The sequence below is a fragment of the Lontra canadensis genome, unplaced genomic scaffold (assembly GCF_010015895.1).
Source record: "Lontra canadensis isolate GAN:19392208 unplaced genomic scaffold, GSC_riverotter_1.0 scaffold9, whole genome shotgun sequence".
In the NCBI taxonomy this organism is placed as follows: Eukaryota; Metazoa; Chordata; class Mammalia; order Carnivora; family Mustelidae; genus Lontra; species Lontra canadensis.
This window is the reverse complement of record NW_022631003.1, coordinates 14538199-14564494: the sequence shown is the minus strand read 5'-3', so window position 1 is coordinate 14564494 and position 26296 is coordinate 14538199. Positions and strand designations below refer to the sequence as shown.

The following is a 26296-nucleotide window of genomic DNA, read 5'->3' as shown; positions in this document are numbered from 1 at the left end:
TAGCAGGTGATGGAGGTGAAATTCGGTGTCCCCATCCTGCTTTCCGAGCACATCTTTGGCATGACCATTTCATTTTTGGCATCCTTCATTCAGTGAGACACTGGATAAAGAAGAGTGAATAAGGAGGAGCTTGCAGTCCGGTGAGGAATACAGCTAAGAAGGTGGAGAGTTCTGTTCTCTTCTGTTCCAGCTCGGTGAACATTCTGTGACAGAGGAAGTGCAGGGGGCTGGAGAGTGCACAGTCCGCAAGTGGGTCCGCCCTGGCAGGACCACAGACAGGTTCCTTGTGTCCAGTGGAGCGTGGCTCGGGGGGAAGGAAAGAGGAAAGGAGAAGGGAAGGCAGCAGGCTCAAGGCTGGCTTTTGAAGGAGCGGGTGAGCCATATGATGGAGTCAGAACTTCGTTTTTAGAGCTTGGGAGCTGTTTATCAGCTCTAAGCAAAGTCCGATGCGATTGGATTTGCTTTTTACAAGTATCACAAGATGCTGCGAGGACAGAGGGTTGCAGCACGTGTGAGTGTGAGGGAGACCGACTATGAAGCTGTTAAGTTTTTCTGTGTTCGTTGATGATCAGGAACTCAGTGAACTAAGTTTAGGTTAGGCATTTACCTGCCTAGGTATACGCAGTGTAAAGTCCAAGGGGAGAAGTGGTGCTGTGTATCTATAAAGTGTACTTAGTATTTGATCAGGTGTCATTTAGGTAGGTTTCTGAGACTCAGCGGTACCTGAAGGAAGTGCTTGTCACACTTTTATCATCTGAAGACTTGGTTCCCATCCTCTGTGTCTAGAGAGCTAGAAGTGCTTGTTGAAAAAGAGGGTTTTAACTGTGGATCTGTATTTTCTGCATGCCCTGTCTTGTCATTCGTCTTCCCACAATTCTTTGGTCTAGGGGGATGTGGGGACACGAGATAATCATTCAAAGCACTCCTTAGTTTATGTTGGCACTGAAAATACAGGGACTAAGAATAGCCCTGAAACTTGAAGTTGTTTTCTCACAGTTACGTGGTGACATTGGGCATTTTTCTTGCCTGTATAATTCTTGGCTTGCTAAACTTAAAAACCAAATGTTCATTGTTCTTTTGCATTGTTTATCATGATGAAAGCAATAAATGGTTCAACAATGGGAGAATACAGAAAAGTAGAAGAAAAAAGAATCATCCGTAGCGCCCTCCATTTTTGGAGACAGACTAGTTAAATTTTTTTTTTTAAAGATTTTATTTATTAGAGAGAGCACAACCAGGGGAATGGCAGGCAGGGGGAGAAGCAGACTCCCTGCTGAGCTAGGAGCCTGATGTGGGACTTGATCCCAGGACCCTGGGAGCATGACCTGAGTTGAATGCAGACGTTCACTGACTGAGCCACCCAGGTGCCCCTAGTTAAATTTTTTTTTTTTATTAAAAAACAACTTTTTAAAAAGATTTTATCTATCTGACAGAGAGAGAGAGAGAGAGAGAAGGGGGAGTAGCAGGCAGGGGGAGAGGGAGAAGCAGACTTTCCACCGAACAGGGAGCCTGATGTGGGGCTCAATCCTAGGATCCTGGGATCCTGACCTGAGTAGAAGGCAACCACCTAACTGACTGAGCCACCCCGGTGCCCCACCCCTAGTTAAATATTTGATAAGAATTTTTCCTCCTTTTTTTGTGACTTGTCAGATATTTATGTTCATTTTGTATGTACTTTTTTGGATCAGAGTAATTTTATTTTGTGTTACATAGTTGTGATCATTTTCTACGTGAAAGTATCCAGTTTTTAAAATGTTGTTAGATTTCAAAGCATCTTTGATATTTGCAGAATAGTTTATCAAATGTCAGTATACAGATACTTGATATAAATGTAGACAAAGAAGCAAATTTATCTATGCGCTTATTACTGAATATTTAAGGTGTCTGTTTTTTGCTATTTAAGTACCAATGGGCTAACACATTTGTACGTAGAGTCCATACGATCACTGAACATTCTTTTATTAGGGAAGATTAGGCACTTCATACTGTCTTTCAAGTTTATTGTTGGGTTTCTACACTCCAGTTGCGCATCTCTAAGACCTGAACCTAAGTGCATAATTAGGAAACATGAGTTTTTGGGTGATGAATAAACTGGAACTGTAAGGTGGATTTATAGGAACATTCTGGCCAGGTAGCACTTTGGGGACTTCTCTCTTTTCTGTCTGGGTAGACGGAGGCTGTGTGAAGACATGAACTCGTGACGCAACATTAACTCTTCTTCCTGCATTATCCCCTCCCAGGGGTCCGAGGAGAAGACGGTCGTGTACGTGGTTGGGAAGGCGGGCCGCCAGCACTGGCAGCACGTTTACACCGCGGTGACCAGGGGCCGTTGCCGAGTGTACGTCATCGCGGAAGAGTCTCACCTCCGGGGTGCAATTATGAGAAGCAGCGTTCCCAGAAAAACTCGCTTAAAACATTTTTTGCAAAACGAGCTCTCCAGGAGCTGTGCGTCCCCAACAGATTTCGCCTCCCCGTTGCGGAGCTCTGGAGAGTGCAGAGGACCGAGCACACAGCCCTCAGGGTCCCCATTCCCTCCAGTCGAAACCAGCAATGTGACCACCGATGTCCCCGGAAAGGGAAGCGAGGCCTCTGCGGCTGAGGACTGGACGTTTGCCTATCCCGGAGAATGGACATCATCTTTCTCCGTTGAAGTCAACCGAGAGGAAGATCCAGCAGAACTTCGCGGGTCCAAAAGGGCCTGTGGCCTGAGTGATGCTGAAAGTCCAAGCAAAATGCGGATGGTAGGAGTTTTAAGTTTTTTAAAGTTTTTTAAGTTAAGCTCCAGTTTTAAGTGCTGCTCATTTCGGTGTGCTTATCTGTGGCTGTGTGTTTTTCAGTAGCGTCACCTTGTGCTGGAGCACTTAAAAACAAGGTGTTCTCATCTCTCTCAGCTGTCCTCTGTCCTGTGCCTGTTCGGTTCTAGCACCGTCTGTCACTTGGCTGGAGGCCGGCCACTCTAGGCTAAACGTTGGTCTGTTGATGCGAGGGGGTGTGCAGGAGAAACCGGCCACCTTGCACCTTCTTTCTGCAAATCTTCCATATCCCCCACCCCTCCCTTTGGTGGCCCCAGCCTCGTGTTAATCCCCACTTTCCACTGGAGGAGCTGGTGAATTATCCGTGGTCTCCAAACCCAGTTCCGATTGTCGCTTAAGGATTGCTGTCTGTGCTGCCCAGTGGACTCGCTCCAGTGTCCTGAGGCTTTCAAGGCTGTGCCAGGGAGAAGGGGCCACGGTGGGAGCCCAGGGGAGGATGTGCTCATGGAACCTACCGAGGCCAAGCGGAGTTCGGAAGGGAGAAGATGTATAGCCTCTGACCCCACGTGGCACGGAGACAGTGAAACAGTTCTCTAAGTGGGTGCCCGGCCTACGCAGTGGCTGACGTCTTGGTGTCTTAGGCAGCCACAAGGATGGACTCTTGTGGCTGGAGCACAGCTTGAAAATAGAGGTTGAGCGGAGGACCCTGGAAGAGTCAGGATGGCACAAAGCCTCTTCCAAAGATATCGGACATCCTCCTGAATGCGATGGAGAACACTAGATGCATTTTAAGAGCTTTGTGAATTGAAATTTATGAAGGTCACTTTGGAGTTTAGTAGATTATGTTTTGGGAGGCCATAGGGGCCAAGTTCCTTTCAAAAAGATGATTTCAGTAGCTTGAACAGAATGATTAGGTTCTGAAGTCAGGTAGTAGTGATGGGGTTGGAGAAGAGATGTTTGGGGGTAGTGCATGGGATTTAATGGGCATTTATATATTGCAGGGAGGGGTGAGGTTGGGCCTGAGCGTGAGTCTTTGGCTTCTGGCTTGGGCATCCAGGGGGATCCAGGTACCATCAATCAGGATTGGGAAAAGAGGCTGAGACCCAGGTTTTGTAAGGAAAGTGATAAAAGCAGGCATAGTAAAAGAAAAGTTTCTTCTTCTTTTTTTTTTTTTCCTTCTTGGAAGTAGTAGGATCCCTGCTGATTCTAAGGTCCATTCTTTTTTTGTGTTTGTTTTAAGGATTTTATTTATTTTTTTGGCAGAGAGGGAATACAAGCAGGGGGAGTGGGAGAGGGAGAAGCAGGCTTCCCATTGAGTAGGGAGCCCAATGTGGGGCTCGATCCCAGGGTTCTGGGATCATGACCTGAGCCCAAGGCAGACACTTAATGACTGAGCCACCCAGGCATCCCTCTAAGGTCCATTCTATGCTCCAGATCAACTCTCTGATATGTAATTTCCATCTCAGCACAATGTCTTTTTCTGAAATGGAATGTGTTACCTCTTCCAAAGACCCTGGGATAATAAGGCATTTGGTGTGGAACCGAAAATTCCAAAGAAAGTCGTTTCCTAAAAGTTTCCTGACTTTTATTTCTTCGAACCAGCACAGGGTGGGCGAGTTATGGTTTCTGTGGTAGTACAAAGAGACAGTGACAGCATTATCCATCTTACCTGCTGAACTGCCCCAACGTTTGACATTCCGGCCGAGACCAACACTGCAGAAGGTCTACGAACACAAAGAGGCTGGTGCTGGCTGCTGTCACTGTCCAAAGGCTCCAGTGCGAGCAAAGTTTTCTAACTGAAGAGGATAAGTTTTCTCACAATGTTTGCCAGAAATGTGTGACAGCTACAGAAATCCCTAACAATGAGGAAATTAAGAATTCAAAGCCTCAGGCCTGGTAAATTAGGGACTTCTGTGTCTAGACTTTGTAGTTCATTGAGATGTGTGATTTCTAAAAGCTCAGATACAATGACCAGGGCTGTCCCCTTACCTTTACTTCATATCCACATGGCTACATCAGAGCCAAATCAGCATTTAAATTCTGCAGGTACTAAATGACAGAGCCCCTCCTAGATGAAAGTGTTTGCTTCAGTTCTGTGGGTTAACATCTTTGGGTTTTGAAAAAAAGTTTTAAAAGAAAATGTCCTGATTTTGTTTTTTGGGGTTGTGGGGGTTTTTTGTTTTGGTTTGGTTTTTTTGACCTCATGTTCCACAACCAAAAAGGGAAACACAAAACTATCCCTTTAAATAAAAGCATATGTATAAATATTCTAAAGTTTATCATATAAAGCAGTGATTTCCAGAATTCTTTTTTTTTTTTTTAAAGATTTCATTTATTTATTTGACAGAGAGAGACACAGAGAGAGAGGGAACACAAGCGGGGGAGTGGGAGAGGGAGAAGCAGGCTCCCCGCTGAGCAGAGAGCCCGATGCAGGTCTGGATCCCAGGACCCTGGGATCATGACCCGAGCCAAAGGCAGACGCTTAATGACTGAGCCACCCAGGTGCCCCTCCAGAATTCTTTAAAAGAAAATTACATTTTGTCCTTAAAATAATCTAGGAAGGATATAATCATATCCCAAATAAAGATAGTTCTTGTGTTAGTCAAGGTTCTCTAATGAAACAGAACCAATAGTCTGTGTCTGTATTCCTATCTATCTATTTACCTATCTACTTCTTATTTATCATCTGTCATCTATTTAGACTTTTTTAAATTTTAATTTTAATTTTTAAAATATTTTTTTATTTGACAGACACAGGGAGAGGGGGAACTCAAGCAGGGGGAGTGGGAGAGGGAGAAGCAGGCTTCCCACAGAGCAGGGAGCCCGATGTGGGGCTGGATCCCAGGACCCTGGGATCATGCCCTGAGCCAAAGGCAGACGCTTAACAACCAAGCCACACAGGCGCCCCTATTTATTTATTTTTAAAGATTTTGTTTATTTATTTGACAAAGAGGGACACAGCGAGAGAGGAAACACAGGCAGGGGCAGAGGGAGAGGGAGAAGCAGGCTTCCCACTGAGCAGGGAGCCTCATGGGACGCTTGATCCCAGGGCTCTGGGATCATGTGAGCCAAAGGCAGATGCTTGACCCACTGAGCCACCCCGTGCCCCTATTTAGATTTAGTTAAGGGTTTGGCTCATACTTGTAAAGGCTGCGAAGTCCAAAATCTCTGCATGGTAGGCCACCAGACTGGAGACCCAGAGTTGATAGTGCAGTTTGGGTCCAAAGGCAGACAGAATTCTCTTTTTCTAGGAGGTGGTCAGTCTCTTTTTTTCTGTTAAGGCCTTCAAATGATCAAGTGAGGCCCCCTGTGCATGATGGAGAGTAATCTGCTTTATTCATCATCTGCTGACTTATTTAGCTTTTCTAAAAATATGTTCACAGAAACATCTAGAATGGTATTTGACCAATTATCTGGGTACCATGGCTTGGCTGAGTTGACACATAAAGTTAACCCTTACAAGTGCTCTAAATTGAGCAGATTTAGCATCGTGAAAGATGAATTGTGCTTATTTTTCTCATTTCCCTGTGATGGCGAAGCTTTCTCGTGACCATACTGGTCCATTGCCTTGTGCTTGGGAATCACCAATAGCACCAGGGATGCGGGTCTTGCCCTGTCGCGTCTTACCACCTGACGCTGGCATCATGGGTGTGCACCCTGAGCAGCCAGCCATACGGGGCTTTGTGCTTCAGACCACCCCATACATGTTTTAATGTTCTGTACTTGTCATCTTAAAGGTCTTACCTTTGAACAAAGGACGCACATTTTAACCTTGAACTGGGCCGTCAAATTATGTAGGGGCCACACCATTAGAAATTATATATACGTATTCATTCAACCAATGGTCACTTCTTCATGCCTGTCCCAGAGCTGAGTGCTGAGGATACCACAGGGAGCTGATAGCTCGGGTCTGCTCAAACCTTCCAAGGGGAGGGCGGGGGAGGGGGAAGGTGTTATTTCTTCCATAGAAGCTGTCAGACGGAATAGAAGTACATAGGGTAAACTATATTTTCACAAAACTATTTTTATTGCTGTCCTTACAGGTGGAAGAATCCTCTCCGCATGTGTCTTCCAGACTACAGAATTTGAGACTAAATCGTTTAACCCCCAAGCAACTTTTCTTATCCACAAATAATCAAGAAACTTAATTTTGTTTCAGATGGCTCAAAGTAATTCTCTGTCTTTTTTCCTAATGAACATCATATCTTCAAACTCTCAAGACACAAAACAGGTTGTCTGTAACTGGAGTTTTATTTTAAGGTGTTTGTGTTAGCAGATATTTTAAATTCACTGGATCTGAGAAAACCATAATGATTTCAACATCGGTCATCATGAGAATTGGTAGCCCTGGACATAAATGCAGGCAAAATTTGTTGTGTTGTTTAAAAGACTGTACTTTAGTAAGTTTTATTTTTACAATAATGCCTTTATTGACTTCCGTGATCATTGTGGGTGATCGCGGCCAGCGGTTTGAAGCCATGGTCGAGAGAAACCATAATTACACCTCCTGTGTTATTGACACACATTTCAGGATGTTGGGTCTCCCGCTGGTTGTTCAGCTTCCAATGTGGCTGCTCGCTCCGTCCCTGCTGGCCAGACCCACTTCACGCGGGACTGTTTTCCTGGAAATTGCCTTCTGAGTTGGGAGTACTTTTTTTTTTCCTTAATTGGAGATATAATTGACATATGCCACTGTGTAAGCTGAAGGTGCACACCGTGTTGATTTGATACATTTATGTAGTCCCCATGATTACTGCTGTTGCATTATCTAACACCATCATGTCACATGATTTTCACTTCTTCTAGGAATACGTTGTTTTGAAAACACTCCACTTGGGAAAATTATTCTCTCTCAGAGTGACTTTTATTATTATTTAGAATGTTATTTATTGCTAAATGGTAAAAGAAAAAGTTAAGAAAAAAATTTACCTGTGATTCCAATATTTGAAAAATAGCCTCAGTGGGATATAATTTACACATAGTTTGCCCATTTAAAAACTCCACGGCTTTTAGTATATTCACAGAGTTGTGCTAGTACCACCACAATGGGTTTTGGAACATTTTGATCACCCTCCCCGCTCCCCTCAAGAAACCCTGTACCTCTTGGCTCTGATCCCCTCATCCTCTCCAGCTGTAGGCAACTACTAATTTGTTTTGTCCATACTCATTTGCCTGTTCCAGACATTTCGTAACAATGGGATCATATAATACGTGGTCCTTTGTGACTGACTCCTTTAACTTAGCAGAATGATTTCGGACTTTCTGTTGTGGTATTAGTGCTCTACCTCTCTCTCTCTATTATTATTATTTTTTACTATGTTAGTCACCATACAGTACGTCACTAGTTTTTGATGCAGTGTTTCCAGGTTCATTGTTGCCCTATAAGACCCAGTGCTCCAGGCAATACATGCCCTCCTTAATCACCAGGCCAAACCACCCCCCACTCCCCCGCAAAAAACCCTGTTTGTTTCTTAGAGTCCACAGTCTTCCATGGTTCGTCCCCCCTCTGGTCCCCCCCCCTTTGTTTTTCCTTTCCTTCTCGTGTCCTCCATGCTATTCCTTATTCTCTACAAGTAAGTGGAACCATATAATTGACTTTCTCTGCTTGACTTATTTCACTCAGCATAATCTCCTCCAGTCCCATCCATGTTGATGCAAAAGTTGGGTATTCATCCTATCTGATGGCTGAGTAATATTCCACTGTGTATATGGACCACATCTTTATCCATTTGTCTGTTGAAAGGCATCTTGGCTGTTTCCACAGTTTGGCTATTGTGGACTTTTTAAAGATTAAAAAATATTGTGTAGAAAGAGCCAGCATTGTTCCTTTTATTGGGTAGAGGTCTTGGAGAGTCCAAGCAAGGAAGCTCATTCAGTCAAACCTGATGAAGCCTATATTCTTTGCGGACTGATGGGGAAACTGGCAGCGTCTATAGAGGCCGTATTTCTGGGTCAGGCCATGTGGGTTTGAGCTGATGGGGCAGAAATCAGGAACTCTGGCCGAATTCTTGCAGGTAGCCCCAGCAGAACTGCCACTGATCTATCTTGCTGTCATTATTGCCATGAGGCGAAAGACCTTCCTCTCCTTTTATTACCAAATACTACGCTATTGTGTGGGTGTAGCACATTGAACTTGTCTGTTCATCAGTTGAAAGACATTTGGGTTGTTTCCACTTTTTGGCTATTATAAAACGCTACTATGAAATCCCTGTACAAGTTTTTCTGTGGACGTATATTTTCATTTCTTTTAATTATATACCTAGGAGTGGAATTGTTTGGTCATCTGGTAACTCTGTTTCACCTTTTGAGGAGCTGCCAGATTGTTTCCAAAGCAGCTACACCATTTTGTATTTTATTTTCACATTTCTTCACATTCTCTCTAACACCTATTATTATCTTTTTGATTATAGCCATTCAGTGGGTGTGAAGAGATATTTCAATGTGTGTGTGTGTTTTTTTTTTTTTTAAGATTTTTTTTTTTTAAGTAATTTCTGTATGCAGTGTGGGGCTTGAACTCACAACTCAAGAGTCACTATCTACTGACTGACTGAGCCAGCCAGGCAGCCTTCCCGTAATCTGGTTTTGACTTGCATTTCCCTTATGGCTAATGATGTTAATGATCTTTTCATGTCCTTATTGGTCATTTGTAGGACCTCTTTGGAGAAATGTCTATTCAAATCTTTTACCCATTTTTAAATTGGGTTATTTTTCTTTTTATCAAGATATGTGTTCGTTATATATTCTACATACAAGGTCCCTTATTAGAAATGTTATTTGCAAAAAAAAAAAAAAAAAGTTCCTATTCTGTGGATTTTATTTTCACTTTTATTGATGGTGTCCTTTGATGCACAGATTTTTCAATTCTGATTATGTCCAGTGTATCTCATTTTTGTTGTTGTTGCTTATGCTTTGGTGTTAGATCCAAGGAACTTCTGCCGATCCAAAGTCATGAAAGTTGACTCCTGTTTTTCTTCTAAGAATTTAAATAGTTTTAGGTTTTACATTTAGCACTTGGATTCATTTTGAGTTAATTTTTGTGTATGGTGAAGTAACAGTCCAGCTTCGTTCTTTTGCACGTGGATATCCAGTTTTTCCAGCTCCATTTCTTGAAGAAACTATTCCTTCCTCATTTACTTGTCTTGACACCCTTATCAAAAATCAATTGATCTTAAATGTGAAGGTTTTCTTCTGGATTCTGTGTTCCTGATTCTATTCCATTAATGTATACATCTATTGTTATGCCAGCACCATGCCCTTTGCTAGCTTTGTTTTGAGATCAAGAAAAGTGAGCCCTCCAATTTGTTCTTTTAAGGATTTTGGACTATTCTGAGTCCGCTGTATTTCCATATGAATTTTAGGATCAGTTTGTCAGTTTCTACAAAACATTCAGTTGGGATTTTGAGGAGTGATTGTATTGAATCTATAGATCTGGGGAGAATTGCCATCTTAATATTAAGTCTTCTGAACCATGAACATGGGTTGTCTATTTATGTCTCCTCTTATTTTTTCAACATTTTGTTTTGCACTTTTTATTTTTACTTTTTTAATTTTTAAAAAAGATTTTATTTATTTATTTGAGACAGAGAGAGCATGTGCGCACAAGTGGGGAGGAGGATCAGAGGGAGAGGATGAGGCAGATTCCCCACAGAGCAGAGAGCCTGATGTGGGGGTTGATCCCGGGACGCTGAGATCATGACCCAAACTGAAGGCAGACACCTAACAAACTGAGCCACCCAGGTGCCCCTGTTTTGCATTTCTTAAACTTATTCCTGGATATTTTATTTTTGATCCTAATGTCAGTGGAATTTTTTTTTTCTTATTTTTGGTCTGTTAATTGCTACTGTATAGAAATATGATTGATCATGTATCTTTCAGTATCTTTCAATCTTGCTAAACTTATTAGTTTTAAGAGGTTTTTAGTTAATTCCTTGGGATTTTCTATATATGAGGTTATATTATCTGCAGATAGAGATAGTTTTACTTCTTTCCAATCTGGATACCTTTTATTTAATTTTCTTGTCTTAAGGCTCTGGCTAGAACCTGCAATAAATTGTTAAATAGGAGTGGTGAGAATCCTTGGATGGCGGTGGACATCCTTGCCTTTTTCCTGTCAATTTACAAGGCCTGCAAGATAGTCTGCAAAAATGAAAATGTTGGGACTACAGTGTAGATTTCTTTTTAAAGATGGCATACATTAAAATTTGTATATTTCAATAATTGATATAAATGTATTTCATAGAATACATACAATGTTCTCTGAGGGCAGGTGCTATTATGATCCTTGAATTAAAACCTGTCTTTGTTACCTAAAATAAATGTATCATTAGTCTGGGAGGGTCTCTGTCTGCAGGCTGTTTTAGGACTTAAACATATCTTTGACATCTTGTCCTTATAGCAGTCCTGGGGTGCAGATAGGACCTTCAATACCATGGGTGGGGAAACTGACTCATAGTAACTAAATTTTATGAGTGAGTACCAGAGCTGGAATTCACACTGAGATCTGATTTTAAAAGCCATGCTCTTCCCATTCTTCCATGCTGCTTTTCAAACTGATGGCAAAACCTTTCCTCTTTAGAAAATTCTGTACAGTAAGCATTGTGTAGGGCTCATCTGGAATACTAAAATATAATCAAAGTACCCAAAAAACTGCATGTCATAATTTTGACTTTTTAAAATCACTGTTTATTCCATTTGGTATTTTTTTTTCCATACAAATATTTGCAACAATTTCGAATTCCCCAAAACCATACATAGACGATAAATACCATGCTATTAAAGTATTAAATTTGTACAAAAATACTTTACAGCTTAATACTTGTTTGTTACAAATAAAAATACATATTTAAGTGACTCATGATCTTCTTTTTCTCTTAACATGATTCTGCTTTATACTCTCTTGCCCTGGCGGGTTGTGAAATATGTCCGAAATAATATATTTCTCTGCACAAAAAGAAAGGTGAGCTTTCTCCTTAAACAAAGGACACAGTGTTCAAATGCTTTACCTAAGCAGTTGTTGGAACCATTGACCAAAATGAAAATGTTTGGAAAATAATCATTTCAATATGGAGATTCTACAATCAATATACAGATCTATTTTTTTTAAATATTCACCAAATAACAGTTATTAGCGTAACTATTCAAAAGATCTGAACAAATGAGAACAGTTGCTGACGAACATCTTAAAAGCAACTGTCACAGTTTATTGCTTTGAGGAATGGTAATAATTGGCAATGCCTTGTCGTGAAAAATGTATTTACAATTTCAGTAAAGTAGCATGGCTCAGAACAAAAGACAGTCCAGTGTCATCTCAAACGTACATGTGCTGTCCACCCCTCTATAACCAGTTTTCAAAACATGGCAAGCAAGATGAGTTTGATCTGCCTATCATTAAGATAAACCTCACTGTAATAGACTCTTCATTCTCTCTTAAATTCTTAGTCTGGAGTTTTAAAAATAACTACTTCTCAGTGTTACTAAGCACGCTAATCCATTATCAGAGATTCGCAGCTATTAAAAGTGTGTCCTTAAAAAAAAAACAAAAACAGGTCACAAGACATATCCTGTTTGTTAATTTGTTGCATAGGGAATAGCATACATCTTAGTTAAAATCATTCCTATATTGGGGCAAAACATTTACCACCACCTATTATGGTCTCCTACGTGCATCATCGCTGAAACGTTTCAAATAATGTTACACCCGGACCCCTCCCATGGCAGCAGTCCCAGCCGCGTCTCAAACTCCAGTTCCCCTAGGAGAGCCAGCTTTGTGACAAGCCTTGTTGGTCAGGTTCTTAACGCTGACGGCTTCATAGTAAGAAACTGCGATTTCAAAGTGAATTAAGGAAATTGTCATAGAGAATATTTTCAAACAGACATTTCTCTTTTTAAAAAGTGACTGGAAGATGAACTTGTAAAAAACTTCCTCTGATGTTAACTGGGGGGAAGGGGCGGCCTATGTAGTTTTCCTTTTCTCTACCATTGGGCCTGGCAGGGAACGGCCTGCCATCTACCACAGCGGTCACTAAGAAAGAGACCTCTTCAGCTTGAAAGGGGAAGTGAACGTGAGCCATGAGAGAGATTTAAAAGACCCCTGTGCTTGCGGTTAATGCCACGTGATATCTGTGCTTTAAATGCCACAGAAATCTCAAAGGGATTTTTTTTAGCACCATGTAGATATTGTCTTTTGTCCTGCTTTATAAAAAGCATTGCTATAGTGTGTTAGTGGGTTCTCGTATCTCCAAATTACCACCATGACTAGGCTGTTGGAAAAAAGCACTGTTCTGTTCGCTCCACTCTCCTCCCGGCAGAGTCTGTCCCACAGACTTCTGTGAAGCCAGTGGGTTTCTACTAATAACCAAGTCCAGCTTATTACCAGATTCTGCTATGAGGGGCACAACAAGGCAGCAGTCAAAGTCTCTCGTTCGGACATGATTAACCTGAAAAATCAAGAAGAGCCATTTTGAATTACAGTTGTAATTCTCCACACCGAGTAACACTTCCCGTGTAACAAGTTCCCTGAAGGTGCCCAAAGGAGCAGCCTGTGCTGAGAGGTTTATCCTTTCTCCGACCACACCAGGAGGTGGCCATTGGCTGACTCATTCTTTGCTACTAAATCGTAAAGCCTTTGAGAGCGGGGAACAGGGACACCTCCCAACATCCCCATTCTGGGCAGGCTGCCTTGCTCATGCTCCGAGGGCTGAACGTTGCCCCCAGTTTCCAGATGAGGTAAGTGAGTCCGAGGTGAAGAGATTTGTCTCAGAACAGTGGTTGTTAAGTGGCCCAGCTCGGATGGGCTCCCAGGCAGTCTGGCTGACTCCCAAGTTATGCTCTTGACCGTGATGTCGAACTGCCTCCCGCAAGTGAGCCCATCCCCGTCCTCAGCTCGTACACGTGCTCGTCTTTCATTTCTCCTTACTCTTCGCCAGCAAGGGGTTTCAACCCAATCTACAAGCTGCTTCCACTCTTTGCCTTTCACACTCAATCTTCTCACGTCTGGAACCTGACACTTATACTGTACCACTGACCCCAAATGTCCAATATCCGAATGGTGTCTCCAGGTCTCGTCCGCTTTGGCCTTTAGCACTGGCCACACTTCACGCCCACTCACCTGAAAACTCCTTCCTTGGCACTCTGTGACACCCCTTTGTTTTGATCCCCTCACCATTCTGATTCACGTTCAGTTCTTTCCTGCCTTTATCTCCTCCTGTCCTTTAAATTTGTTCTTCTCAGGATTCTAGCCTTGATTCTCTCCTTTTGCTTACTGTAAGCCCACCATAGGTAACTGTACCCAAACACATGCCTTCAGTGTCCTCAATCTCCTAATTCTGGCTCTAACATCTCTGCTGGGCTCTAACAGCTCTTCTGAGCAACGGCTCAGCTCTTCTGAGCAACGGGCCCCCTGCCCCCGAGGCCGCTCTGCCAGGATGTATTGAAGGAAAAAGGACTCAGGTCTGACACAGGCATCTGGTCTCCTTCCCTGCGGTCTCCCCCCTCCCCATTCTACTCCAGTCCACCTACAGTATTATTCTACTGCCGCTCTCAATTACGAACGATGTCATTATTCTGCTTAAGAAGTGGATATCCTTGAGGGTTAAGTCCAAGAGCTTTCTCATGGCATTCAAGGCCCTCACAGTCTGAATCTACTTTTTAATAGTCTCACTGTCTATGGAAGGAGGGACAGCACATTCCCAATTTAGCTATTGGGAAGAGCCACATAGTGGTCAAGTAACCATTAATTCAGCAAATACATTTATTAATTCAACAAATATTAGAGTATCTGTGAAAAATGAAAGCATCCCATAATGCCAAGATAAGACCAACTGTTCTGCTGCCATTGTAAAAAATAACCAGAATTTGTTGTAAAACTAACTGATCTATGATAACGTGCCTTGGTGAACACATGTTGGAAAGCCAACTGCCCTCAGTACAGCCTCGTGCTCTGAAAGTCAACTCTTTGGTTCTAGACTCATTCCAGCTAAACACACTCTCAAGACTGATGTCAACCCTCTCTTTTGCCTACAAAATGCTATTCCTAAAAACTGTGAATAAAATCAGGGATGGGCTTGGTTCACTGAAATTATTCCTGACCATGACAGCATTCTGCTCACTAAACAAGATCTGGCTTTTCGCTTTCAGAGAAATTGTGTGAGACACTGAGATATCAAGTACTGTATAAGGGGAAATGGGAGCATAAGTTCTCAAGAAGTTTATAATCTGCTGGGGAACATATACAGGGAACCAGACAATTTTGATAACTGGTAAATTCTACCTAAGGAGAAAGTTTCTACCCCATATAGGAAGGGCCCCTAATCTCATCTTGAGGCCAAGAAAGATGGGTAGGTATCCATCAAGTAAGACTTTGAGAAGTGAAATTAAGCAAAAAGGTCACCTGCGGTCTTACCTGTAAGAGTCTATCATAGGGCTTTAAGCCACCAAGATCTCCTGGCCCAGCTGGGCGAATATTTTTGACATACACTCCTTTCTCCAGCAAGCCATCTGCGACGCTGAACCCAAAGTCCTCCATATCAGAGCTCTTGTACAAGGTCACCTGGAAAGCGAGAGCATGGAAAGGATGCATTCAGCTTGGCTGCAGACTTTTGTGTGTGAAACTTCTTGTCCAGCAATCTTTACAAATTAATTTATTCAGTAACATCATAGACTTGTAATGTATTAGGCAGCTCCTTTTTCCCTTCTCGGAGAACAGGCTTGGAATTTGTAAAGGCCCACCCAGAACTGAGAAGGAAGGAGAAGGGAAAAAGCTGTTCCCCCCTCCCCACCCCATGCCCACCCTGGGCAGGTGTACTTCTCTGTTTTCTTGGAGCAGCATGCTGCTGTCCGAAGCAGCCAGTAGCAGCCCATTGCACCTGCTGGGTGTCAGGACAAAGCCAAAGGCCCTTCCTTCCTGCCCACCCTGCCTGATGCTGCTCTGGGTACAGTGCTCAGCATATCACCTTCCTTTGATCAAATGCCAGCCTGGAGTCCATCATTTTATTTGTTATGGTATTCCAATCAGAATGTCAGTACTGACAGCAAACTGAGTTAAAAGACCTGAAAGTGTTCTTGTAACCAACATGTTGCCCTGGGGTCTGGCTTGACTAGCAACCAGGTTTTGGTTTAGCAACTGAAGTCCTTCACCCTTCTTGGCTATCGGCCTTACTGGTGCCCTCCGCTCCTACAGCCACCTGCCAGCCAAGGCTTCCCCTGATCCTCGTGCCTCCCATCTGACCACCTGGAAGAGTTAGTCTGAGGCTCAGACATTCAGCCAATCATGCAAACATTCACCAACTGTGGACTGAGTCCCTACCCTGTTCTAAGGACGGCTCTGGGTGCTGGGGGACAGCAGTGAATGAGAGAGAAAAGGCTGCCTTCCAGAGGCAAACACGTTTCTGTGTAATATTTACAGATCACCTGCTGGCCGGGCCCCACCAGGAGGCATATGAAGCACTTGGTGCTCATTTAATGTCTTAAGCTGGTTACTGATGTCACTAGGTTTTGCCTGATGCCCTCCATACAAACAGATACCCTCTTCAAGTACTGATCTGGGCTGATACATTGTTTTACTCTAATTGCTTTAAAAAAAGGATTTTATTTTCACCCAACTACATGAATATTTTTTTTGTAAAATAGTAAAAACTTCAGGGCTCCAGAGGGCCAAAGGTAAAGATAAAACAGGTCCATTTTTTATACCCAGCTATTTTATTTCAGAGAAGTAGAGAATATTGAAGGAACTACAAAAAATGGTGTTAGTGGTTTTTATTATTATTATTATTTTTTAATTTTGCTAGGCTAAGAGCTAAAATATCAAGCTGGCCGAGTCTATACTACTCACCAGGCAGCCCTTGTGGTTATTGCCATACTAGAGGTGAGGAAATTCAGCTTTACAGAGGTTAAGTCATTTGCCCAAGGTCACAAAGGTAATAAATAGTGGGGCCCCTGTTTGTCTGATTCCAGACACTAAACACTTAACCATTCTACACTACTGCCACTCAAAATGCTTTATTTTCTAGGTTCTAAGATATGCTTTATTTTTCATATTTTAAAATCTCTGAAATCAGGTGTGTTTCAATCCATGGCCCCCTAGAGCCTATGAATTAAGATATATAAATGTTCCAGTGCCACCTGCCTCTTTCCTACAAGGACACTAGAAGGAAACAGGCCACAAGTCTTGCAACTTTGCTTTAAGAGGAAAAAAAATGTGCTTTGCAAGTTCAAGTGAGGTCCAGAAACAGCACCATCTCTCAGGAGCATGTTAAAATGCCGAGTCTCAGACCTTGCCCTGACTCACTCACTGACTTGGCCACTGCAGATCGCTGGGTATCCCTGGCTGGGTGTGGCTCTGGGCACACAAGGGGGCTATCACATGCTCTGAAAAGACGAATCAAGGGAACTAACGTTTAATGGGATGATACTCTTTGCAGGCTCATTCCGTCATTGTGTGTGTAAATGTGTGTGTGTGTGTCGCTTAGTAAAACCCAACCCCCATGCGACATGGACTGTGATAACGCATGGGGAGAGATGTAGGTTCAAACTGCATGAGTGAGAGCATTCCCTCCCCACCAAAACTCAGGAGGGGAGGAGGAATCTTTTGGTGATCTGGGCTCAGATGGTCTTAGAGAGTAAGTGCAAGAGGCACCCAGATCCCAAGCTCCTTGAGGTGAGGAAAGAATCTTTGTTTAGTTCACTGATACCCTGAATCCCTAAAATGATGTCTGCCACATAGTAGGGTTAGTGCTTGTCAAATAATGAAATGACTAGGTTTTGTTTTGTTTTTTTTTGACAAACTTTTTTTTTTAAAATTAGTTTTGGAGGTAGAGTTTAGTGAACACCCAGTGCCTTTCTTAATGCCCGTCAACCAGTTACCCCATTCCACTCCCCCCCAACCCCCGCCCCGCCACCTCCCCTCCAGCAACCCTGTTTGCTTCCTATAAAGTCCAGAATCTCTTATGGTTTGTGGTTGAAATTATAAGCCATTTCGAACTGGCCAAGATGAGCTGTGAGCTTGAACCAAGAGGGATTTAATTCAAGCGGCGCCCCACCCTGTCCCGCCCCAGGGCTCTGCGGGGAATTCTCAAGGCTCCCCCAGGATGGGGGCTGGGGCCCGGGCCAGTACGAAGCTCCAATGGCGCCACCGTGTGGTCATCGAGGTGAAACATCGCAGCCAAGCCGGCCCTGCCTAAGGGCTGAGGAAGCTCCGGGATATGAAAGCTCATGGAGGGTTAGAAACTTCTCCACGGAGAAGTGGTTCAAACCCAAGTGGTAGTGGCTGTGAAGCTCAGATATTCCCACGGCACACCTTCTCTATATCTAGAAGGTGGTTGATTAATAAGAACTCATTATAGAGAAGAATTTTGAGGTTCCTCTCTAGTTATGATTTGGCCTCAGGCGACGGGACAGGAAAAGTCCTGCCCCTTTCCTACCGCGGGGCGGGTGGTTATTGGAGAGGACTATTTAGAAAAATTTTTTAACGTCCAGTTTTGTTGAGATATAACTGACATACAGCTCTGTATAAGCTTAAGGTAGACCGCATCATGATTTGACATATATATATATTGCAAAATCATGACCACAGTAAGTTTAGTTAGGAGAAAGCTATTTTTTAATGAAAAACATTCAAAATGTATTCAAGGGCAGAGAGGCTAGAACAAACAACGATTCCCCATGTGCTCATCTCCCAGATCCAAAAACCATCAAGAGCTTGCCCCACAGGCTCCACCCCCCCCCCCTTCTTTCTTCTTCTTTGGGGGATTATTTTAAGGCAAATGCCAGTCCTTAAGTTTCACTCCTACATACCTCAAGATGACTCTCTAAAAAAGAAAGATCACTCTTTTTACATACCTTGGATGTACGAATTCATTCACAAATTCGCCCTGATTCCCTAATATCCTCCAATACCTAGTCCCTAATGAAACGTCCCTGATTGTCTCAAAAGTGGTTGTTAGAGTTGTTTTTTTCAGATCAGTATCCCAACAAGGTCAACACAGTAGCATGAGGTTTCTCCATGTCCTCTTGTCTAGAGCATGGCACCACGCTGCTGATTCATTGCGGGAACTGTATTTGTCCTGCACTGTGTTCTTCCAGTCCTTGTGTTCCTCTACGTGGAAGTGACCCTGGGTCCTTGACTGGAGTCAGAGTCAGCTTTGTGGAGAGGGATGTGAATGGATCACAGATGTGACAGGGTGCTCCCTATGACATCACATGATTCAATGTCTAGTTGTTCCACTTTGGGTGGGTCCAGGGGAGGACAGCTTAATGCCTTCATTGTAAGGCTCCCCATCAACCTCTCATCTAAATGTTTTTGACCATTGATGACCACTGTCTGAATAATTTCATTAGGGTTTACAGAGTGATAGTCTTTTTCTAATCCTATAATATCTTCTGTATTTGTTAGCTAGAATTCTTTCATAAAGAACTCTCCTCTCTTCAAACAGTGCTTTTTATTCTGATGTGCACACTGATCTGCCAGAAAGGCAGAATGAATGTTAATTCTTTTCTTTCCTTTTTAGTATAGGGCATTAGTACACTAAACACTTCTAATGGTGTCCCAAAGACATCTTTTGTGTGTGCGGGGGGATGACTTTCATTAAGTATCACTACGAACACATGGGTTTACATATAGATGTTTGTATTTCAAGTAATTTTCATCATTATTCTTTTGTGTGCTCAAATTTTCTCATCTTTGGCTAAGGGGAGTCTTTCATGTTAACTTCTGTGTCCTTTTGATATGACTCATTTGTTGTGATAACTTCTTTGCTTTCTGACTCAAGATATCATGACTCATCATGAATATTCCTTGCTTCCAGTCTGGAATCAGCCACTCCTCCAAGGCACCTTTATTGGAGGAAACATTTTTAGGTTATATTCTAGTCCCCTCCCTCCCCCCCACACCTATCCTCATGCTACTTTCTCAAAGGAAGGGAGGGAGGAATGGGAAAGGAAGGCCAAATTGGAGGCAGGAGGAGGAGGAGGAAAAGAAAGAAATAGCTAACAGGATTGGTGATAGCCTGCCATTTGGGGGCCCTCTTTATTGGCAGATGAAATCTCTTTGCTCAAAGTTGCTGCTTCTATGGCCCTCTTTGGCTTTGCCTGTGCCTTCTCTGTGGGATTTCTTGTCCTTCTCCCCCGCATGCATCTTTGTTTCTAGTTGCGTGCATTCTCACCATGTGACAAGTAGCCTGCCTGGGGCAGGGAAAATCAGTGCTTCTAGAGGGTGGTGCCTCCTACTTCTCTGTTCACTTGCTGCTAGATACAGGGGAAGGTGCTAGGGACACTGTGCTCATCATGGCTGGATGAGTAAATGGGTTGGCATCTAAATGCCCTACAGCCCCAGCCACTCTCTCAGTGCCTCCGAAAGTGAGGGTTGCAAAGCCTAGGGTTGCGATGGACATTAAGGAGCCCACTTCTTCGATCTGAGACCGGTTTTCTGACATAGTGAACCAGTAGCCTTGCATGGGGTGGGGGGTAACATTTAGTGTGGGCCTGGAATAACAGTGAAGTTCTTCATTGCTCAACTGGCCTGGTTCTAGGATGTCAGCTCCATCGCCAGAACTCAGGAGGGGCACCAAATACCGCCAACACCAGTCAGGGGGTAATACATTAACGAAAGTATTCGGAGTTGGATGTCAGCGGCAGCAGGTTAACAGATTAGCTCACTGAAGGTCAGAGTTGCTGGCTGAGAGGCTTGGTGTTTCGGAGCCTTAGACCAGATGGCAAACTCTTCAAGATGAGAGGATAATCAATGGTTTACATTTGAGATGAATCTGTTTCTCTGGAAAGATTTCCTAAGGTTAGAGGAAACTGAATTTTCATAGCCAACTCCATTGATCTCCTGGAGAGAGCCAATAACAAAAAAGAAATTTTAAAGTGACACAACAGATAAGATTCCTGGAATCAATAATTCACAAAAATGGGGAGTACAGCTGGCCGCTCTCACAGCAGCGACAATAAATTGTGCCGTGTCACTGCTGCCCTCCTGTTCTTTGGAGATTGGTGGGAGTTACTTCTGATTTATTTCCTATCTAAAAAGAATCCAAAGGATTCCAAGGTTTAAGTCTTTTTTTTTTTTTTTTTTTTTTTTTTTTTCCACAGATGAATTCCTTACCCAGGCACTTTCCTCCATATGATTGCTTTTGAACTCCTATAACTCTGTGCAGCAGAATCATTCCCTTCCTGCTAATGAGAACACTGACTCTTAAAGGTGATGGACGTACCTGTCTAGTTGTAATGCAGAAGCTCTGGGAGGCAGTACTGGAAAAGTATCTGACCTCATTTACTGTGTTCCTTCCCCTACATCGTCATTTTTTTTTCCCCTGGACATATAATCTCCTAACTGGTCAGGCAGCCTTGATCCATTTCCAACTGCCCAACCAGCTAAAGATGAATAATTGATCATGCCTGCTACATTTTTTCTGATCGGGGCCCCTTTGTGGCTTTCCCTGAACGTCTGCAAAAACTCCTGCTCTGAGAGCTCTTCGTGGTCCACTCTGGCTCATGGGAATCAAGATTCTTCATGTGGGGTCTCTGTTTTGTGCTTACCGAAGGATTCAGCTGCAAAACCTGGGCTATGAACCCAAGGCTAGATTTTCCTCTTCTGAGAAGGGCCAGTGAGACTCTTGGAACATTAACTCTGGGCAAGAACGTGGTTCTACAAAGCTCGGTTCAATTTTAACTGTTCGCCAGTGCACGGTACAATTGCTTCTAACCCTCCCGAGAACAGAAGCTTTAACGGGAGGCGAAAGGGTACACCGCAAGCTGTGCCTTGTTTTCTATTTCTAAGCAAGTCTATTCACGTGTCTGAACAATGTCCTCAAGGCAAAGAGTAGAATCCTAATGTTTCTGTTTTCAGTTTTGACACACGTGAAAATCTTTAAGTAGCAGAAGCAATTCTCCTCTCTTGGATTTTAAAGGTGATTGTGTCTACTGTCTTGAGCAAGTCACAGCAAGTGATGGCTATTGCAGAAGCAGTTTCTAAGCCCTGGCCGCCTTCCTACCATTCAGCCCCTGGCCTGATGCCTTAAGGGCCAAACCAACACCTATTTCTCAGAGATGGTACTAGTTTCCCCATAAATCACCAGGCACTTGGATTTATTCTTACAGACACCACTGGGGCAGCTCTCTTCCTTTAAACCTGATAATTCAAGGAATGTTAGCTTTGAGGATAATCCTATATTCCTTGTGGGGCTGGAAGAAAAAAAAAAAAGGTATGGCCTCCCAACTGCATCCTTCCAGCCCAAGAGGAAGTGACTTCAGTTTTTGCCACTCAAAGTGGGCATCAAGACAAGCTGGGTCCGGAAAGGCAGCTGCTGCCCTCCTGTCTGGGGAGCCTCGCTGGCAGAGGAGAGCAAGGGACAGCTGCTTCAATCACTGCCTCCTGCTGCTTCCTGGCAAGCATGTGGCACCACAGGCTTGAAAAGTAGAGGCTCAACAAGGAGAGATTCAGTAGCTTGGAGTCTGGCTCTAAGTAGGAGCAAGTAAGGGCTGACTGGGCCCTTGGAGAGCCGAGTCCTAGGCACGGGAGTGTTGCAGTTCTTAGGATCTAAGGTGGATTTATGTGCTGCTTCCCCCATTCATGTCAGAGCAACTTCACCTCACCATTTCACATCACATCAAACAGAAAAGAGCTAGATCTGTCTCCAGGTTCTCCAGAAGATCACACCAAGCCATGGGCACCTTGGTCTCCTAGTTATTGCCAACTCTGTGGTCAGAGAAGGCAGTTAGTTAGGTTCTAACAGGATGTCTGGAGGCCAGTGCCGAGGAAGTCACGGACAGCTATCAGGAAAGTCAGAGGCCCATCCTGGCAGCACTCTGCAAGAAGCTGGACCAAACCAGACAAGCCCAAGATGGCGGATGCCATGACAGGAAACCCCTGACCAAGGAAGGAAGGAAACACATGAAACTCTGCATCTCTACCCCCTGTTAACAACTGTCAATAAAAGACAAAAACCCAAACTCCAGAGGGCACAGCAGCTCTCTCTCCTCTCTCTCTCTCTCTCTCTCTCGTCCAATCTCACATCTCCAGAGTATACTTTCACTTTAATACACTTCAATGTCTGTGTCACTTCTCCACCATGTTGTGTGTCATCTATTCTTGAATTCTTCCATAAGGAGACCAAGAAACTTTGGCAACATCTTTGGGATAAACTGAATGGAAGCCCCAGGGCCCAGGGTCTCTTTCCCCAGTTCACCCAGCAACCCTGCCCCCAGCCCCTTCCCCTTGCCACAGCCACCGCCAAGTTAGTTGGCTGGCAGAGTCTCTGTTCCAGGGTTTTTCTCAGGACTGCTCACTGGTTTCTCGGCACCTGCTCCTTCTGCTTCTGCTTTCAGGCTCCCAGCTCTGCCCTGGCCTAGTTCTCCTCCAGTTCTTGACCCTTCCCGATTCCCTCTGCACCCCATCGACCTCCGTTCTCCTCAGGTCTATGGGCCTCCTCGCTCCAGGGGCCACCTGCTTCGCTGGGTGGGAGGCATGCCTTCTGCTCATCCCCTGGCCCTGTGGGAATTCAGGGCCAGGATCTCGCTGCCATTCAGGAAGCATGACAAGTTATATACAACAGACCAGACCCCTGCTGCACTGAGTGCTGATAGTCTCGATTTTATTCCTTGTTCCAGGTGTTGCTGTGGTCAGACACGTCAAAGATCCTCAGAACAAGGAGAGAGCTCTGTGTCTATCTAAGGGAAAGAAAGAGACAAGCCCTAGGCAAGACCATTATCAATGTACTCCTTACGATAGCCAGACAGGTCAGAGGACAGAACAGTGGGGAAGGAAGATGTTGGGCAGGCTATTCTCCAAGGACCAGGGGACCAGAGTGACCCTCAGAGAGCATGCCATTTGTAAGTGAACATCCTAGATAAAATACAATATCTTACAACCTATAAATGAATATATTTGATCACCACAGAGAGACATAAAAACATCAGGAAGATATGCATGATCTCCAGCCAGAGCTAGACTTAAGGGAAGCTATTAACATTTCTGAAGAGGTCCTTGACCAAGTGCCAAGATGAAGATCAAAAACTAGGAAGTAAGGCACACTGGAGACCTGACACCGCCTGAGGGTCATCTGGGTCTGGGGGGCTGTAACTTTGTTGGGATTTACATTTCTAATGCTCAGAGCTCAGGCCCAGCCAAGGCGGATGGCAACTTGCTAAAAGGTAGTGAGATGCAGACTGAGTAGGCCACGTAGAGTTGCAGATGAAAAGGTAACCTCAGAGGCTTGGCTTTTTTTTCTCTATAAGTCATTGGGCAGCTTTAATCCCAGCCTGGAAATCTTATTCTAGTGTTCTTCCTTCCCTCCTCCCCTCCACCACCACTGACTGAGACATTATCATCCCTTTGGACAAGCTTTATCATCCCATGGTCATTCCCCTTCATAGGGTTAAACAAGCATAGGAAAATTTTTGACATGAGCTAATCATTTCTCTAAGAATTATATTGGGGCCTCTGGGTGGCTCAGTGTTAAGTGACTGACTCTTGATTTTGGCTCAGGTCATGATCTCAGGCTTGTAAGATGGAGCCCTGTGACCAGCCCCAAGCTGGAGTCTGCTTAAGATTCTCACCCTCTGTCCCTCCCCCCTCAAATAAATATTTTTTAAAAAAGAACTATATCTTTTACATTGCATTGCCCCTGTATGTTTTAATAGGATCATAGACAAAGGAAGCTGAGGGAATCCATTCCGAGGACTGTTATTTAAAGCATATAATGTAGACTCCAACCCTTATTCTACAATTCCACGTTCCCCCAACAACCTTCTGATGATCAGCTGGCCCTGGTTTTACAGGGAGAGCATATGTTCATCAGACTGAGGTAGTGACTGGTAACTAGACACACATCCATCTGTCTGCACACAGATTTCCATTCTGGTTTACATCTCCATCTCGGGGGCTCTGAGGCTGAATCCGCTCTTTAGGCTGGGAGGCTGTGGAGACCTCATTTTCTGGGTGTCTGCCTGACTGAGGTGAGACTCTGAAGGACGGCGACTTCCCCAGGGGCAATGCTATTTGTGAAGGCTCCTCACCTGAGCAGGATCCTGCCCCCTCCTTTGCTAAAGGAGAAAACCAAGGTTCCGAGAAGGGACATGGCTGATGCCTGTCAGACTGTGACCAAACCTCGGTCTGCCTGACGACAAAGTCTGTGTTCTTTCTAATTTACCCCTTTTCACCTGGAGGAAGAGAAACTGGAGCTAGCACAGAAGGGTAGGCAAAAGCAGAAGGTGCGTCTATCCAGTGTGTCATTTTTAGCTTCTTGTGACTTCCACAGTAAGACAATTTGACACAAGCTATTTGGAGAAGGTCGAGGCCTGCCATGAAGACTCATCTGATCTAGAGTACCAACTCCAAATATCTGGTGAAGAAAGACACTTGTGTCTGAATAAGATACGTTCTGCCATTTCCTATTTCCTCCTGGGGCTAAGCCTCTCTTCTCGACTCGGGGAGTACACTGCACAGGAAGCCGCCATCAGGCACTTCAAGGGACACTCCTTACAAGGACAAGAACAACTTTCTCATATCAAGAAAAACAAAGCTCCCCTCTCAAAGCATTCAGATACATTGAAAATGCAAGTTGAACTTGGCTCGGGGAAAAGTTGAGAGCAGCCAAAGCAGCTATAAGAAATAAAGGGGGTCCTAGCAGGTGATTTCAATGTCCCTGGGTCGTGCCACCAGCAGCCATAAATAAATGTAGATGCTGAAAAAGGATTTTTAAAAACCTTTCTGTAAAATGTAAATACAAATAACTATATACAGTTACGGAATATGATTTTATTTAAAAACACAAATGACAGGGCAAAAGGAAATGTTCACATGACAAAAAAAAAAAAAGGCCAAATGTTCTGAATGTGGGGAACTTTCTACTCTACAGAAGAAAAATCTTTTTTGCTTCAAAGTATGCAAAGAAGTAAGGCGAGACTTCATCTCAGAAATAGATTAAGTGGACATAAAGGATATTTAAGCATCAGAAGGGAATGCAGGGTTATCAATGAACTATAGCCAAGATCACAGGCTCCTTATCTGTAAAGAGAAAGAATCTGGCTGGGATAAGCTATAGTACAAACCAGAATTCATTTTGAAGATAAAACCCAGAAGCTGCAGAGCCAAAGATACAACCTCATTTCCTTTTTCCCCTGCTATCCCGCTGCTGCCCATGATTTCACTGAAACAGAATCATCAACTTCTTTAGCAAAACCTAAAGGCATGATCCTCAGTCCTTAGGGCACAAAAGAATCCACTGCAGTCCCAGAAAATGCTGAGCAGGCAAGTCTGGGTGGGGTGAATTTTAATAAGCATGCCATGTAACCGTGGGGGAGATCATCAGAGGTTTTTAACTGCAAACTACTGTCTAAGGGAGTAGTCTGCCAACTTTTGATTAAGACCCATTAATAAATTCTGAAATCAGCTTAATATGATAGCATTTGACAAAAGAACAAAGAAAAAATAGAAAATGTTTGGCATAAACCGTGCAGTCAAGTTCTGGATGCATTCATATATGAATGTGGATGTTTGCATGTCGTGAATTGGGAGGTAAGACATGTTTCGGATCATCTCAGCCAGCAAA

General features: G+C 43.7%; 2 protein-coding genes across 10 annotated transcripts in view; one reads left to right on the top strand and one right to left on the bottom strand.

The window, feature by feature from the left end:
• Positions 1–6946, top strand: part of HELB (DNA helicase B) — a 29857-nt gene extending 22911 nt beyond the window's left edge. For all 3 annotated transcript variants that reach the window (XM_032854886.1, XM_032854887.1, XM_032854888.1), the window contains 2 exons: positions 2241–2741; positions 6797–6946. In XM_032854886.1, coding sequence (XP_032710777.1) covers positions 2241–2741; positions 6797–6901 — 606 coding nt within the window. In that variant the 3' untranslated portion in view covers positions 6902–6946. The remainder of the gene's footprint in view (positions 1–2240; positions 2742–6796) is intronic.
• Positions 6947–11418: 4472 nt separating this feature from the next.
• The window catches only part of GRIP1 (glutamate receptor interacting protein 1), a 663043-nt gene continuing 648165 nt past the window's right edge, over positions 11419–26296 (bottom strand). For all 7 annotated transcript variants that reach the window (XM_032854882.1, XM_032854884.1, XM_032854883.1 and 4 more), the window contains 2 exons: positions 15154–15300; positions 11419–13189 (listed from right to left, as the gene is read on the bottom strand). In XM_032854882.1, coding sequence (XP_032710773.1) covers positions 12962–13189; positions 15154–15300 — 375 coding nt within the window. In that variant the 3' untranslated portion in view covers positions 11419–12961. The remainder of the gene's footprint in view (positions 13190–15153; positions 15301–26296) is intronic.